The sequence below is a fragment of the Fukomys damarensis genome, unplaced genomic scaffold (genome assembly GCF_012274545.1).
Source record: "Fukomys damarensis isolate Sample0158 unplaced genomic scaffold, DMR_v1.0_HiC HiC_scaffold_19, whole genome shotgun sequence".
Lineage (NCBI taxonomy): Eukaryota > Metazoa > Chordata > Mammalia > Rodentia > Bathyergidae > Fukomys > Fukomys damarensis.
Genome location: NW_022900931.1, coordinates 6,661,315 through 6,678,019, shown reverse-complemented (window position 1 = coordinate 6,678,019; position 16,705 = coordinate 6,661,315). Strand labels below are relative to the sequence as shown.

General features: G+C 56.9%; 1 protein-coding gene across 1 annotated transcript in view; it reads left to right on the top strand.

Annotated features, from left to right (window-relative positions):
- Window positions 1-2,602: 2,602 nt before the first annotated feature.
- Zc3h7b (zinc finger CCCH-type containing 7B) overlaps window positions 2,603-16,705 on the top strand; it is a gene marked incomplete at its 3' end in the record, with an annotated part of 20,672 nt that continues 6,569 nt past the window's right edge. The window contains exons 1-15 of the mRNA XM_010634468.1: window positions 2,603-2,661; window positions 3,711-3,744; window positions 3,855-4,052; window positions 4,772-4,930; window positions 6,724-6,804; window positions 6,950-7,078; window positions 7,550-7,606; window positions 10,037-10,079; window positions 10,510-10,727; window positions 10,978-11,299; window positions 11,996-12,054; window positions 12,323-12,422; window positions 12,854-13,015; window positions 14,575-14,780; window positions 15,996-16,096. Of these exons, the coding sequence (XP_010632770.1) occupies window positions 2,609-2,661; window positions 3,711-3,744; window positions 3,855-4,052; window positions 4,772-4,930; window positions 6,724-6,804; window positions 6,950-7,078; window positions 7,550-7,606; window positions 10,037-10,079; window positions 10,510-10,727; window positions 10,978-11,299; window positions 11,996-12,054; window positions 12,323-12,422; window positions 12,854-13,015; window positions 14,575-14,780; window positions 15,996-16,096 (1,922 nt within the window). The remainder of the gene's footprint in view (window positions 2,662-3,710; window positions 3,745-3,854; window positions 4,053-4,771; window positions 4,931-6,723; window positions 6,805-6,949; window positions 7,079-7,549; window positions 7,607-10,036; window positions 10,080-10,509; window positions 10,728-10,977; window positions 11,300-11,995; window positions 12,055-12,322; window positions 12,423-12,853; window positions 13,016-14,574; window positions 14,781-15,995; window positions 16,097-16,705) is intronic.

Sequence of the window (16,705 nt, the reverse complement as noted above, 5' to 3'; positions counted from 1 at the left end):
ATGCTCACCTTCAAAGTACCCACTTCTCTCTTCAGTTGAGAACAACTGACCCTTTAACCACTCTCTCAACTCAGGCTGCCGTAACAAAATGCCAGTGGTGACTTTTGGTTTACCACATTCACAACAGGGCTGTAATTTGTATGTCTCACTGCCAGTGAGGATAGTTTTGCATGTACCACCAGTGGTTCAAGCTGATGGGAAAGTGTTAAACAACAGGCATTTATTTTCTTAAATTCTGGAGGCTAGAAGTCCTAGATCAAGGTGCTGGCTGAAGCTGGGTAAAGTGACTCATACCTGTAATCCCAGCTACTTGGAAGACTGAGGCAGGAGGGTCATAAGTTTGAGGACAGCCAGGGCAGTTTAACAAGACTGTGGAGAAGGGGGATGTAGTTCAGCACTAGAGCACTTGCCTGGCATGTGCACACCCCTGGATTCAATTCCCAGTACCACACACAAAAGAAAAAAGAAAGGTGTGGCTGGTTTGGTTTCTGTCAAGGACTCTTCCTGGCTGACAGACCTCGCTGTGTCCTCACATGGCCTTTCCTTGTGTGTCCATGGGAGGAAAGATGGGCGAGAGCAAGATGCTGCTATCTCTAAAATGACCCTGACCCAGGCCAGGCATGGTAGTGCACGCCTGTAATCCCAGCACTTGGGAGGCTGAGGCAGGAGAATCGCCATGAGTTTCAGACCAGCCTGGGCTACATAGTGAGTTCCAGGTCAGTCTCAACTACATAGTGAGACCCTGTCTCAAAAAAAAAGAAAGAAAGAAAAAAAATAAATGACCCTGATCCTATTGGGTCAGGGCCCAGCTCTATTGAGCTCATTTACCCTTGACCTCTGTGTGTGTCCTGTCTCCAGGTAGAGTCGCCTTAGGGATCAGAGATTCAGCTTGTGAGTGGGAAGGACACAGACACTCAGTCAACAGTGTGTCACCACTGGTCCTCAAAATCCATGTCTTTTTTTTTTTTTTAATCCATGTCTTTATCACAGAAAAAACACTTTTTTTCCAGGACTAGGGATGGAATCCATGGCCTTGCACATGCTAGGTATATACTCTACCCCTGACCTACATCCCTGGCCTTTTTAAAATTTTTAGTTTAAGATCAAGTCTGGGGGACAGTGAGGAGCTGGCACAGTTGTTTAGGGACTGGCAGAGAGTCTGGGTTTTGACACAGAGGGCTCAGCAGACATGGCCGTGCCCTGTGGTCCTCTTGGTCAGGCTTACTGCAGCCTCCCTTGCAGGGGCTGGGCCAGACCAGGTGGTGCACCCTTGTCTTCTTTGCTAGATTAGCACTGTCCAGGGCAGGGATGGGCTCTGACACCCCCACCCTGTGACTCCCCAGGCTCTGGGTGCATCAGAGGAACAAGGGGTGATGGGCCCACTCAAAGGGGAGAAGGCTGTGTAGGGAGATTTCTGTTGCAGTTTGGGAAGGAAGGAAGCCCATAGGCTCTGCTGTGACTGGGGCCTAAGGGCTTTGTTTCACCATCAGGAAGCTGAGGACAGAGAAACCAGCTGAGCGACCAGGACCTCTGCTGCCAGGCTCCTGCAATCAGAGGAGAGGGTCACAGCCAGTGTCTAACCTGAGAATCACCTGCAGCGTGTTTAGCAAGAGGGAGAAGCAGTGCTGGCCCTGGCCCACATGTTTCCTGTGACACTGACCTGATCTGCAGCAGGTGCCGCGTACCTGTCACCTCCCAGCCCTGGCGGCAGCCTATGTGGCAGGACCTGCTCTTCCCCCACCTCCCCCTTGGGACAGTGAGGTCCAAATCAGTGATTGTGAACACTGGGATCAGACCTAGGCCTCTACCTACTCACCCTGAGGGGTTTGTGCCAGTGCCTGTGTCGCGGTCCCTCTGCCCAGTGTGAATGTGGTATGGCCACATGGGGAATGGCAGCCATGGGTGCACCAGAGAGGGTAGAGGGAAGCAGGATGGGCACCAGGTCCTGAGGCCGGGCCTGGCCTGAGCCTTATGCCCTGGCATTGCCAAGGCGAGGTGGGTATGCCGGCCTGCTGCTGCCTGGCCCTCCTCTCTGGGCAGCTGTCACCAGCATGCATGGAGGTGCTGCTGGTGGATATGAAAGGCAGCGTGTTCTGGGTTCAGACGCGGCCTTGGTTGCCTGCCCGCTCGTGATGGGACTCCCTGAGCTGCAGCGTGCCCGTGGGGAGTGACGGTGCAGAGACCGATACTCCATCCAGCACTGCTGGGAGAATTAGCTTGTCCAGGGGCCGTGGGGCTGGAACTGAGTACACCCTTGTACCTTCAGTATCAGCCATCAGTTTGCATGGCCTGTGTCCTCCTTCCTGTGGAGCTGGGTGGTGACACAGGTCTTTCCCTTGAATCCGACGGTGTCCTGAGCAGTCCTGATCCCAAGCCATGTGCGGAAAAGGATGGGGGCCTTTGCCCACTGGGGGCACCAGAGGAACTGAGTTGCATGGGACAAGGTCCTGGAGGGTGGTGGCGGCACGGTCTGATCCTGATAGTCCTGTGGACCCAAAAGATGCTGAGCCCCTGTGAAGTGAGAGGAGCCAGCCGAGTGGGGTGAGACGGGCGGTGGCGAGCAGGCCCTGCTGCCCGCTGATGGGTGGCACTCTCCCCCCAGAGACTGATGGAGAGGCAGAAACGGAAGGCGGACATCGAGAAGGGGCTGCAGTTCATTCAGTAAGCGGCGGCGGCTGGGTGGGGCGGGCTAGGAATCCCCTAAAGCCACGCTCTCAGGTTCTCCCTTTTTTTGCTGGCTGAGCCCCTTCTGAGCTGGAGCCCCTGCGCTCCAGTGAGCGCCGGGAGTGGAGGGGTTCGAGAGGGCAAGGGGCTGGCAAGCAAGGCAGAAGCGTGAGCTCCGCAGGCTGCACCCTGACCCGGGAACCTGTGGGTCTCGTGTATTTTGTCAGCCTTCAGTACCCAGCACCCCCGCACCAACGCTTCCTGCTCCTTCTCTTGCACACCTGCAGGCATCTGGGGATCGTCTAATAACTTGACAGCCTCCACTTGTGGGCTGTGTGCTATCTTTCAGTTTCTGTGCTGGGTATTCCATATTCTTCTGGCTTTTTTTTTTTGTTTTCCTTTTTTTTCCAATACCAGCATTTAACCCATGGTCTTTGTGCTGAGCTACATTTTCAGCCTTTTTTTTTCTTTTGTTGTTGTTGTTGTTGTTGTTGTACCAGGGATCAAATCTAGAACCTTGTGCTTATGAGGCAGGCAGTGATGCCACTGAACTAAATCCCCAGCCTCCCATCTTCAGCCTTTTAAAATTTCTCACCAAGTCACTAATTTGCCTAGGCTGACCTGGAGCTTGCAGTCCTCCTGCCTCAGCCTCCTGAATAACCTGAATTATAAGCATGCACCTTTTTACTGTTTCTGCCCTAGCCCCGCCCCTATACCCTCCCTTATTTCTGCCTTTTCCAGGCCCAGCCTTGGCTTCCTCTTTCCCCAAGAGGCACTGTGTCTGCTGTTAGAAGAGGGCTGGCTTCCTAGGGTTTGGGCTGGTACCTGCAGCCCTTTGAGCACCCAGGGGAGCCCAGGGGAAATGCAGGTCCCTTATGGGAATGGCTGGCCTGCATGCTGTCCCCTCCCCCTTGTCAACAAGGCACCAAGGGCTGAGATGAAGCCCTTGCCTGCCGTGACCACAGGCCTGCAGCTCCGTCCAGGGCCTCCGCAGGCTGGCAGCCATGCGCTCACATAGCCCCCGTGTCCCTCTCTTTCCCTGGCAGGTCAACCCTCCCCCTAAAGCAAGAGGAGTATGAGGTGAGTGTGGCCGGGCTGGATGATGGGGCAGAGAGGGGTGGTGTCAGGAAAAAGGGTCGTGTGTCTGGGCGGCAGGGAGCAGTCACCAGCCCATGCCCCACCCCGCACAGGCCTTCCTGCTCAAGCTGGTGCAGAATCTGTTTGCCGAGGGCAATGACCTGTTCCGGGAGAAGGACTACAAGCAGGCCCTGGTGCAGTACATGGAGGGACTGAACGTGGCCGAGTACGCGGCCTCTGACCAGGTGGCCCTGCCCCGAGAGCTGCTGTGTAAGCTGCATGTCAACCGGGCCGCCTGCTACTTCACAATGGTGAGCCTGACGCCCCTTTTCTCACCTTGCTCTCCTCGTGCCTTGGGTCCCTGCTCTGCCACCTCCTGTCCAAACCCCACCATTCAACCCTAGCTGCAACACAGACTCTCCAGGATAGCTTCAAAAGTACAGATGAGCTGTGATGGCAGCTCACATCTGTAGTGCCAGCTACGCGCTGGAGGCTGAGGCAGAAAGATCATTTCAACCCAGAAAACGGAGACAGCCTGGGTAACAGAAAACAAAACAAAACAGATATAGATGCATAATAAAAAGTGTTTAAAAACAATACCGAAGCCGGGCGTGGTGGCGCACGCCTGTAGTCCCAGCACTTAGGAGGCTGAGGCAGGAGGATCGCTGTGAGTTTGAGACCAGCCTGGTCTACATAGTGAGTTCCAGGTCGGTGTCAACTGCATAACGAGACCCTGTCTCAAAAAAACCCCAATAAATAAATAAATAAATAAAAATAATGCTGATGTCCTAGCCCTGTCCCAGATAACTGAGTTAGAATCCTGAGTTGACCCTGGGCGTTGGTGGGAGTCTGACCGCCTGATCTTCCCTCCCCTCCCTCCCCTCCCCACTCCCCCCACACTCCCTTGTCCCCAAGCCCAACCCCAGCACTACCTCTGCTCTGCTCTGCTCTGCTCTGCCCAGCTGCAGGCAGCACAAGAGCCTGAGGGGAGTGAGGGCCCCTCGCTGACAGCGGCAGCTCCTTCCCCCAGGGCCTGTACGAGAAGGCGCTGGAGGACAGCGAGAAGGCGCTGGACCTGGATGGCGAGAGCATCCGTGCACTATTCCGCAAGGCACGAGCCCTCAACGAGCTGGGACGCCACAAGGAGGCCTATGAGTGCAGCAGCCGGTGCTCCCTCGCACTCCCCCACGTGAGTTCAAACCAGCAGCTGTCCCCGAGCCTCAGGCTTCTCTCTGCAACATGGAGTCGCAGATACTGACGGGGAGTTATCTCTGCACTCAGCTCTGACTGTATACTGGGCTCTGCTAAACTCTCCTGCTGGGCATTAACTCACCCACTCCTCACCACAGCCCTGGGAGATAGATCTCTTATTGTATCTCTTTCAAAGGCAAAGGATCCAGGCACAGTGGCCCAAGCCTGTAATCCAAGCAGTCTGGGAGGCTGAAGCAGGAGGATCGCAAGTTTAGGTCCAGCATGGGCAACTTAGGAACTTAGCAAGACTCTGTCTCAACATTAAAAAAAAAAATTATACTGGGAGCTGGGAATGTGAGCTCAGTCTCTAGTACTCTAAAAGAACAGATAGAGAAGAGTGAAGAGAAAGGAATTACCCAAGATCGCAACAGCTAGGGGGAGGCAGGATTTGAACTTTAGGATTCTCAGGTCTGTGCCCTTGACCTCTGCACTCTGAGTACAGGGTTGCTCTGAGGATTAAAGCAGTGTCATATGTGCTGGGGTCCTGGTATTGGGGTTGTCATCGGGTGGGAAAACAATGGCAGATGACAAGACAGCCTGAGCACGGGTTGGCCCCTCACAGCTGCACACCTTCCTGTCCCATTTACTCACTTGTCTTTACCAAGAGCCTGTATCAGCAGAGACGTGTGCCCACCAGGACCCGCAGCCTAGGGGTGACAAATTCACAAACGGCCCTCGGGTCAAGGCCTGGCTAAACTGACCCTCAGTGTGATCTTAGACAAAGCACTTCCTGTCCACAGGTGAGCTCCGTGCCTGTAAGATGCCCTTCCTATTTTGTCCCTGAAATAACGGCTATGAAAGAGTTGGGAGAAGGGTACAGACTGTACAAGGCAGTCAGCACAGTGGCCAGACACACACTGTTCAGAATACATTAGAGGTCCCTTACTTCCTACTTCTCTGGGCATGGTAGCACATGACTAAATCCAGGACTCTGGGAGGCCGAGGCAGGAGTATCATATGTTGGAGCCCAGCCTGGGCAACCTATGGACTTAGCAAGACCTTATTTTAAAATAAAAGTACATAGCTGGGTGTGGTGGCGCACGCCTGTAATCCCAGCCCTCAAGAGCTGAGGCAGGAGGATGACCCAAGTTTGAGCCCCACCTGAGAAATTTAAGACCCTGTCTGGAAATGCTTGCATGCATGCGTGCTGGGGATACAATTCAGTGAGAAATAATTCAGATATAATTCAATCCCCAGTACTACTAAATAAATACCACAGCTGGGTACCATGATGCACGCCTGTTGTCCCAGACACTCAAGAAGCTGAGGCAGGAGGATTGCTTGAGTCCAGGACTCCTCATGTATGTGCTGCTGAAGCAAGCACAAGTCCAGGACTTCTAGAACAGCCTGGATGACACAGTAAGAATCCATCTCCAAAACAAAACAAAAAATACAATAAAGAAAGTAAAAACAGGTCTGGGGATTTAGCTCAGTGGTTCCGCCACCTGCCTCTCAAACACAAGGACCCAAGTTCAATCGCCAGTACCAAAAAAAAAAAAAAAAAAACTAAAAACAGAATTATTCCTTTGCCCTCAAAGAAAAGCAAAAATTGAAAGCACGGGTTTGTGAGTCCAGCCCCATGACTCCACAGCTGTGTCACTCCTGGGCCTCACTTCTGTGCCTGTCACAGGGTGGCCGGGGCCCCTTGCAGAGCTGCGCAGGGCTCTGGAGCATAGGTGTGTGGGCCGTGCAGCCTGACCTACCCCATGCCCTGTATCTCGCCTGCTCCAGGATGAAAGTGTCACCCAGTTGGGCCAGGAGCTGGCACAGAAGCTGGGGCTGCGAGTGCGAAAGGCATACAAGAGGCCCCAGGTGGGTGGCTCTGGGCCCTGGGGGCTGTGGAGATGAGGGTGAGGGAGGGGTTAGCGCTGCTGGGAAGGTGGGCAAGGTGGCCAGGCCGGGTGAGGACAGCAGAGTGAGTGACAGCAGGTGGCCTTTCCTCCCTGTTGGCCGAAAGCCCTGGAATGAGGACTGGAACCTCGTGGAAGAGGAAGGAACGGCCAAGGCTTCCTGCTCACCTCAGACAGCAGCTGTTGAGCACACTCCCTCCCCGCCCGGCCGCCTGCACGGCCTGGGAGGAGACCAGGTTGGCACTGAGGTCCTTCAGCCCGTGTTCTCGAATGACCTGCACATGGAGTCTGTGCGATCGGGGTCTGCTCGGCTCCTTTACTCCACGTAGATTCCACGAGCCAGGGTCTGCCGTGACCTGAGTGAGCCAGATGAGCTCCGCCTGTTTGTGCACCTGAACCATGGGGATGGATAACCATGCCTGTGTTGGGGGCCTCACGGGAGAAAGCAGAGGAGGGAATTTCTGCGTGGCTCCTAGCACTGTGCTTGACACAGAGCAGGAGTGCTTTCATTCAGTCCCTTGCCCAGGTCAGGAAGAAAACAATCTGGCCTGGGTTGACAGGGCAGGTGACAGCGGCAGGCTGGGGACAGGGAACCTCATGCCCACGGTAGACATTGGCAGCTGTGTCGGGGCTTCTCTGTTACTCTGACAGTGAGAGCAGTCTTCCAGAATCCTCATGTCTTCCCTCCTCTCTCCAATCCCTGGCAGGAATTGGAAACCTTCTCTCTTCTCAGCAATGGCACTGCGGCTGGCCTTGCCGATCAGGTAGGATGGGGCTGGGACCCTTACTCCGTACCCTGTACCCACCTGTCTGAGTTCATGCACCGTGAGAACTTCAGGTTCACTCTCTGGGGCGTGGGTGACCTCAGGCAGTACAGTGACCTCATCGCCAGCCAGTGGACTACAGATGGCACCGTGTCCGGCACGAGGAGCCCCACCCCCAGCCAGGCCTTTCACTTGTCCCTGCAACCTTTCTGGGGGCCACTGTCTCCACAGAGGTCAGGGCTGGTCACAGACAGGGAAGTTGGTAGAAAGCCCAAGTGACGCGCACTCCGTCGTGGAAAGGACCAGGTCAGCCGTAGTGCTACACAGAGTGACCATGGTACACTTGAGGGCTGGGTGGTGATCAGGCACAGCCCTGGCATCCTGTAGGTGGCACCCAGACCAAGTGAATGTTGGCTGGGACTCCTGCAGCCTCCCGTGTTTCTGCCCATCTGTCACTCCACAAGTGCCCTAGAAGTAGGGTGGCCTGGGCGGCCCCCACAGGGAGTTCTTAGGGCACAGGAGACAGGCAGGAGCCCTGCACAGACACAAGCTATCCCCTCAGTGGGAACAGGAGCCAGAGAAGGCTTCCCAGAGGTGGTGGGGCAGATCTCGGACGAGCTGAGTTAGGGCCAGCACATACAGCCAGGGCACAGCCTGGCAGAGGTGGAGTGGGGAAGGAGTGACCCCAGGGCACAAGGCCAGTTCCTTCTGGGGGGCACAGGGGAGCCTGGGCCCTGCAGCTGGACATGCTGGTGTTCAGATCCTGAGGGACCCCACCTGCAATGGCCACTCCTCTCAGGCTGTACTTCCTTATCTTTCTGTGGTGGTTTTGGGATATGTTGAGTCAGGAGAGTCCCAGCCAGCACCTACTGGAGACCTGGGCTCCATGAGCCTCGTTGCTAAGCAAGTGTTGAGGAGCCTGACAGTCACAGTGACGAGGCAGGGAGGTGACTGTCCAGCAGGGCCCAGGGTGCAGGCAGAATCACAGCTGTTCGTCTAGAGCCTCACATTTCCTAAGTCCAGCACTTGCGGAGAGATGAGAGCCCCGACCCACACAGCTGCCTTAGTCTGTGCGGCTTTGCTGTGCTGGGCAGACCCACCCTGGGGACAGAACTGTGGTATCAGCTGTGTCCCCCGTGGATGGGCTCGGGTGGTACTGGAAGGGCGCCCTGCGAATGGCAGCCTGGCCCCACACTTCCTCTGCGTGACACCTTGCTGGACACAGCAGTGGGGGTGAAGCAGTGGCCACACCTGGAAGGCAGTGGACACCTCTTGCTGTGCTTGTTCCTGCTGTCCTCTGTGAAAGGGTGGCTGACGTTGAGGGGCCAGACCTTGCCCAGCTTTCCACAGTAACATAGGAGGCAGGCGGCACCCAGGCACTTACCAGGGAGATTAAGAGAAAGAACGTTCTGGGTACGGGAATGACTTGCTACACATGCCCCAGAAGTGGGGCCCAGGCAGGGGAGTCTGCTTGGAAAGGACACCTAAGACAACCTCCTTTGAGTCACACTTTGTTTTTGATTTTGTTTTTTGAGATGGGGTCTCACTATGTAGTTGAGACTGACCTGGAACTCACTGTGTAGCCCAGGCTGGTCTCGAACTCACAGCGATCCTCCTGCCTCAGCCTCCCGAGTGCTGGGGTGACAGGCGTGCGCCACCATGCCCGGCTGCCTTTGAGTCACACTTTAAAATGTCCTGTGCATTTAGCTGGGTGTGGTGGCGCACGCCTGTCACCCTAGCACTTGGGAGGCTGAAGCAAGAGGATCATCACAAGTTTGAGGGCAATTTAGGCTACATAGCGAAATCATGTCTCAAAAACAAACAAAAAATGTCTTGTGCATCTGATAAATACTTATAAAGCACTTCCTGTGTGCTGGGCCCTGTTCTGAGCTCTTGACAATATCCAGTCACTTTAGCCCTGTAATAGTCCCAGGAGGTGGTGGCTGTGTAAGGAAATAGGCCCACAGAGGGTGAGGGACTAGTCAGGTCCAGCTTTCCTTGAACAGAAGGGAACATTAGCTGTGCATTGCCTTGGGGCCCCTTTATTTTCTGCCTCCTTAGGGGTTGGGGCTGTACCTGGGAGAGGGGACACAGGTCACTCGGGGTGGACACTTTTGTCCTTGAGCCACAACCATCTGTGGCACAGTGCGGAGGGGTTGTAACACCATTGCCATCCCCCTTGGTCTGGAGCCTTTGGCAGGTAGGAAACTGAGGCTTGAAGCTTGTGTTCCTCCCGAAAGGTGCATCCCAACCCCACACCCCCATATAGCCCATGCTTGTCCGACCCCAGGCTGTACCCCAGGGCTGACGTGTGACAGGTGTTTCGCATCCATCCCTGGTTACAGCAGAACCAGGTGGGGAGCGCCAGGCCCCCGGTCTGAGCCTGTGTCACCTGCCTGACCAATATCCCTGTGCCCTTCCTCTCCACAGGGAACTTGCAATGGATTGGGGTCCATAGATGACATCGAAACAGGTAGTATCCCTGATCAAGAGAACAGGGCAGAAATGGGGACCAGCCCTGTAGAGAGCTGGGTGGGTCAGAACAGCAGCAGCCTCCCCACTGATCCCTGGTGCTCCTCCCAGGCCTGGGGCACTCACCACTTCCGAAACACTCCTCCCCATCCCCACTGGCTGCCAGGAAGGGTTACACCTTGTCCGTAACCCTTGGAGAGCATTGTGTACCCCAGAGGAAGGTGGCAGTGGTGGCCTTCCAGCTGGACCCAAGGCCATCAGGCCATACTGTGGGACTGCAGGACCTCTCTGGCTCCACTGACTCCCTGCCTCTGGGGGCAGGCAGCAGTGAGGCAGGGTCCCTGGTGGAGCTGGGGAAGAGGGAAGGTGCTGGCCCAGTGCCCTGGGTCCTGGAACTCCCTGTCCACCCCTGCTCCACGGCGTCCCTGCAGCCCCTGAGTCCACCTCCTCCACAGACTGCTATGTAGACCTTCGAGGATCCCCAGCCCTGCTCCCGTCCACCCCCATGATGCCCCTGTTCCCTCACGTCCTGGACCTGCTGGCCCCCCTGGATACCAGCAGCAGGGCCGCCCCCAGCATGGAAACTATGGATGACTTCTCAGACGGGGACGTCTTCGGGCCAGAGCTGGACACCCTCCTGGACTCACTGGTGAGCCCCACTGCCACCCTCCTGCTCCCTGAGCTGTGTCCCCCTGAAGTCTCTTAGTCTCACAACGTGTCCCTGCTGGGGAAACAGGCCTCGAGAGGGACTGGCCAGCGTACAGACAGCCACTCTAGAGGGGATGGAAGGCTGAGGCCAAGCCACAGCGAGCAGCAGGCTGCTTGCTTCCCAGAGGGCCCGACTCTGCTGGGGCAGGCGGCCGCACTCTCCCCTGACCCTGCCTCTGTCCCACTCCCAGTCTCTGGTCCAGGGCGGCCTGCCTGGTGGTGGCGTGCCCAGCGAGCTGCCCCAGCTGATTCCCGTGTTCCCTGGCGGGACCCCGCTGCTGCCACCCGTGGTGGGCGGCTCCATCCCCGTCTCCAGCCCACTACCCCCTGCCTCCTTTGGCCTCGTCATGGACCCCTCCAAGAAGCTGGCTGCCTCTGTGCTGGATGCCCTCGACCCCCCAGGCCCCACACTGGACCCTCTGGACCTGCTGCCGTACTCGGAGACCCGGCTGGATGCCCTTGACAGCTTCGGGTCAGCCAGGGGCTCACTGGACAAGCCGGATTCCTTCATGGGTGAGGCCTGGGTGGTGAAGCCTCTCTGCCCTGCTGGCATTTTGCAAGGACCTGTTGCACCTCTGGTCTCTGGAGGTTGGAGGGGGTTGTACCATGTGGAGCCAGCCTCTGTCTGTCCTGTTCACATCCAGAAGGCAGAGCTCCAGTAGCAACGGACCCTAGGGGCCTAGTCTGGTGATCTGTGCGCAGCCCCCAAGGCCCCGGCCCCCTGGGGGCTCCCACCCAGAGGGCCCTGAGGCTGTGGGCAGGGGGTGCCAGGGATCAAGAGGAAAGTGACTCGTCAGCGCCCTGGTGGGACTGTCTTCCCACTGTCAGATGCAGCCCGCTCACAGCAGGACTCAGCAGGGTGGACAGGAGGAAGTGGTGATTGGGGCAGGTCTCGGGAGAGAAGTTCACAGGCTGGCAGAGGAAGCAGTTCCAGGCTCTGGAGGTGCAAGGGTCAGGGACCGCACCGGGGACCCAGGTGGCACGAGTGGGGCACAGCCTCCAAGGAACCATGAGCCAGGCCGAGCTCGGGCTTCATCCTGGGGCAGAGGGGTGGATGTGCTCAGGTTGTGACCAAGAACAGAGGGGAGACGGAGCAGGGGTCAGCGTGAGTAGGAGAGGACCCGGGGCCTGGGGGCTTCTCTCAGTCCTGTGGGGCCCCTCATGCCCTCAGTGGCAGGGCAGTGATACCCATGTCTCCTCCCTGTCCAGAGGACACCAACTCACAGGATCATCGGCCCCCAGGCAGCATTCAGAAGCCAGTCCCCTCGGTGAGTCAGCACCTCCCAGCCCTGGCCTCCGTTCCTCGGGTGGGGTGGGGTGGGGTGGACTCCACTGTCTCCACACTCCGCTGCCAGCCCAGGGACTTTTGAGGCCAGGCTGATATTCTAGGCTTCTGGACCACAAGGGCTGAAAGGGTCTGGGCACCGATTCTGTATTTGGGTAGGACGGGAGGTCAAAGAACACCCCCACCTCAGGGCCCAGGCCTGTCCTGGGGCTCCCACACGTCACTCAGGGCCCGACCTCCTCCATTAACAGCCGGAGCCCTCCATGCCCAATACCGCCCTGCTTATCAAGAACCCCTTGGCTGCCACCCACGAATTCAAGCAGGCCTGCCAGCTCTGCTACCCAAAGACAGGTAATGTCCCAGACGTGGCCACACCTTCTGGCCCCAAGATGGTGAGAATCTCCGAGTGTGGGAGCCCCGGATGAAAGGCCCAGTGCCTCAGCGGAGTTGCATGCCTGAAAACGAGCTCCTCTGGGGAGGAGAGGAAGCTGGGCACTGGGGCCCTATCTCTGCCAGTCACCAACCTCCCAGGTCCTTCTCAACAAACCTTGATATGCGCAGGTCTGTCGTGGTCAGGGCTGTCGTAGAAAGGGGTGGGGATGGTGGCTCTTCAGCGCCCCACTCCAGACCACTGTCCACAGAGAGCACCGAGCGGGGAAGGGGCGGCAGCTGTAGGAGGCCCCAGTAGGGCTTTCTGGTTCCCACCTCAGCCAGGGCCTGCTCTCATCCTCATTACCCCTCGGTTCTGCCTGTACTCACTGTCCCTGTCTACCCTGCACCAGGCCCCAGGGCAGGCGACTACACCTACCGCGAGGGCTTGGAACACAAGTGCAAGCGGGACATCCTGCTTGGGCGACTCCGCAGTGCTGAGGACCAGACGTGGAAGCGCATCCGGCCTCGGCCCACCAAGACTAGCTTCGTGGGCTCCTACTACCTGTGCAAAGGTGGGTGAGCTGCAGCGAGGGCCCTCGCTCTCTTCCTCCCAGCCACTGCCCTGCTGGTCACAGGAGCAGATGTGGCCCTTGCAGCTGCAGGGGAGGTTGGAAGCTGAGGCTTGGGGGGCCCCACAGCCACAAGGATGAGTTCTGCATTCCAATGAGCATCTCCTGTCCCCCTGGGCCCATGGACAAGTGAGTACCACTCAGGTCCCCCAGTCATGGAGAGCCGATTTCTCCTAGAGGGTTGTTAGGAGGATGTGAGAGCATCTATAGAGAGCACTTAGGACTGCCGTGTATGTAGGAGGCTTCATAAATGTTAGTTTTTATTTATTTACTAATCTTTTTTCCAGCACTGGAGATTATACCAAGGGCTTTTGTACTGAGCTTTCTCCCTAACCCCTTCTTACTCTTTATTTTGAAACAATTACTAAGTTGCCTAGGCTGGACTCAAATTTGGAATCCTGCTGCCTCAGCCTCCCAGAGTGCTGGGATTATAGGTGTGTGCCGCCATGCCTGGCTAAACGTCAGTTCTGTTTAATGATTATGTCATTGTCCTCACTGGCTTGTGGCAGTTCGGTCAGTGTCAAGTGGACTATCACCACGTGCCTTATTTGCTTTCTTCTCTTTCCAACTTGTCCCATCTGTGTGGTTCATGAACTGGCAGGTGATTAAATGCTTTCCAGCGGCACCCTCTCCACTCACTGTGAGACATCCTTATAACTCTGGATGAGGAAGCTGAGACTTGGAAAGGCCACCGAGGCTTTACCTCTGTCCCCAGTCCTGGCCTGTGGTAGTCACCCATTCAGCTTCTGAATCATTTAATGTCCTCCCTGCAGCCCTGCCTGTGGCCACGGGGATGAAGTCCAAATTGTACCAGGCCTGTGGGTACCCACATCTACCTCCTCACCCTCTGCCCTAGCTATTCCCCAAATACTCCCACCCCAACTCCACTGCACACGCTGTTTCTCAGATCCTGGGGACCCTCTCAGGCAGAGGGCACCTGCCTCTGCTAGCGCCCAGAGATGGGGGATCCCATGCATCTCCACAACCCAGTGTTCTTTGCTCACAGAAAAAGATGGCTAAGGCTCAGGGGGTAACAAGGAATCCGAAACCTGACTGAGTCAGAAGACCAGTCTCTTGATCCTGAAATTCTCGTTTCCTGGTGAATAATAATTTCTTGAAACCCCTCCGATGATACAGAGGCTCTTACACCTCTACAAAGCCCTTTTCCTACTTTTTTTCCGGGGGGATACCAGGGATCAAACTTGGATCCTTGTGCTTGCGAGGCAGGCGGAGGAACCACGGAGCTAAATCGCCGGCACCCGCTTTCCTACTTTTTGCCTCACTTGACCTGCTAAAGACAGCCCTAAGGGTGCAGGCAGGCGTGATGACCGAGCGCTGCAGGTGCCGAGCACAGAGGGCCTGGGCCTGGCATCCTTGGGGGAGTAGTAGGCACCAGCACCCCACCTGGTGGTGTTGAACCCACCTGGCCACAGCGGGATTGCGGGGGCGCTGCAGGCTGCTGTTCCCGCCTGGCGGAACTGTGTCCTGTTGCCTCTTTGCAGACATGATTAACAAGCAGGACTGTAAGTACGGGGATAACTGCACCTTCGCCTACCATCAGGAGGAGATCGACGTGTGGACCGAGGAGCGGAAGGGCACCCTCAACCGCGACCTGCTCTTTGACCCACTGGGAGGTGTCAAGCGTGGCAGCCTCACCATCGCCAAGCTCCTCAAGGAGCACCAGGGCATCTTCACCTTCCTCTGTGAGGTACCTGCCGCCTGCCCACCTCGCTGCCTCTCCCTCAGTACAGGGTGCATGCATGGCTGGGGTGCCCCTTTGCCACAGGCCATGGTGGGGCCAGCTGTGGATCTAGTAGATCCCTGGGCTGTCTGAAAGGTGGGCCCTGAGGAAGGAGCCTGTCTGCTAGAGCCAAGATCTGTCCTGCACCCTCACGACGCAGAGGTGGAAAACGATAGTAGCCCCACCACCTGTTCCTCTTTGGCAGCCGGTCACATGCCAGGCTTTAGATCTTTGTCCCCACCTCACAGCAGCGATCCCTTTACACTCAGTGACGCTGGAATCCAGGGAGGTAAGGCGCTGTCTGAAGGGCACACAGCTAGTCCAGATCAGAGCTGAGCCTCAAGCCTGGAGTCCAGGCCCACGTCCCGGTGCTAGCTGCCCCTGGTGGGCCTCACAGCCAGGACCATAGGACTGGGCACAAAGGGGATTGCCCAGGGTGGCCCCAAATCCTCAATTGTCGGTGTGGTTGGTGCTGCTCAACTGAGCAGCTGAGCAAGGTGTCCACACCCTTGCTCGCCAAGCCAGCTTCAGTGCCCCTGCCTTCCTGCCTGTGTCCTGGCTGTGCCCTCCCCAGAGAGCCGTGTTCCTGAGCCTCAGACTCCCAGGCTCAGCTCCGATCCCAGCGACTCCCCTGAGGAGACACTGGGCCTTGAGGGTGACCTTGCCCTGCCTCCCCTCTGCGCCCTATCTTTGCAGGGGGCAGGGGCAGTGTCGTGTCTGTGTCTGGAGTGTTGCTGGCTCAGTCTTGCTCTGTCTGCAGCACAGCCTGCCCCTTCCCTGACCTGAGTGCCTGCTCCCTCAGGGACAGAGGCCTGGAGACCACGGCTGGGTAGTGGAATGTAGGTTACAAAGCACCTGTAGTTCCTTTTTATTTAATTTTTAAATCTTCTGTGAGCCTGTGGGACAAAGCAGGTGTGACTGTCCTAGCTTACAGTTGAAGAAACTGAGGCCCAGACATCAAAAAACTCTTTGCCCCAGGCATTGGGAGTTGTGGGGTCTGAGAAAGGGAGGAAAGCGAAGGACCCACAGCCAGGTTACCTGTGAACTAGAGCCACAGACATAAGGGTCATGGACTCTGGGACTCTGTCCCCTCTCCCCGGAACCAGGTGTCCCGGCGGGGTCCCAGCCCACCCCCTCCCCAGGTGTCCCTGCGGGGTCCCAGCCCCTCCCCTTCCTGGGCAGATCTGCTTTGACAGTAAGCCCCGGATCATCAGCAAAGGCACCAAGGACTCTCCGTCTGTCTGCTCCAACCTGGCCGCCAAGCACAGCTTCTACAACAACAAGTGAGTGGGAACTGAGGGCGCTGGAGAGTCCCCTGGGTGGCTCAGATGGCTGGGAAAGGCTGTGGCCAAAACGTAGACCTAAGGAGTCTGGTCCAGGGGCAGGAGCCACATTTATTAGGCACCTATTACATTCCAAGAATTTGGTGATCTCAGTGGTCCTCTGGGAGGACTGCAAATCCCTCTTGGACAGAAGAGAGAGCTGAGTTCAGGCAGTGCAGGACCAGATCTCTGACGCCTGCCCAGCTCCCAATACTGTCCTGATGTCAATGTCAGGCAGGAAGTGGGAGCCTGGGCCCAGCCTGGCACCCCTACCTTTGCACCATCCTCTCACCTCGCTCTGCCCCACACTAGGGGATGGGGGCCCGGGAGTCATGCAGACCCAGGCCCACATCCCGGCCTCGCCGGAGCCCGGCCAGGTTTATGATGGTGCACTAGCCATTGCCATCTTAGTTTTCTTCTTCTGCAAGGCTGGGGAGGACCAGATCTCCAATTGCAATGAGAGTCATTAAGATTCCTGGCCCAGGGCTGGGGATTTAGCTCAATGGTGCCACCACCTGCCTCACACAAACAAAATCCTGAGTTTGATCCCTGGTACCAAAAAAAAAAAAA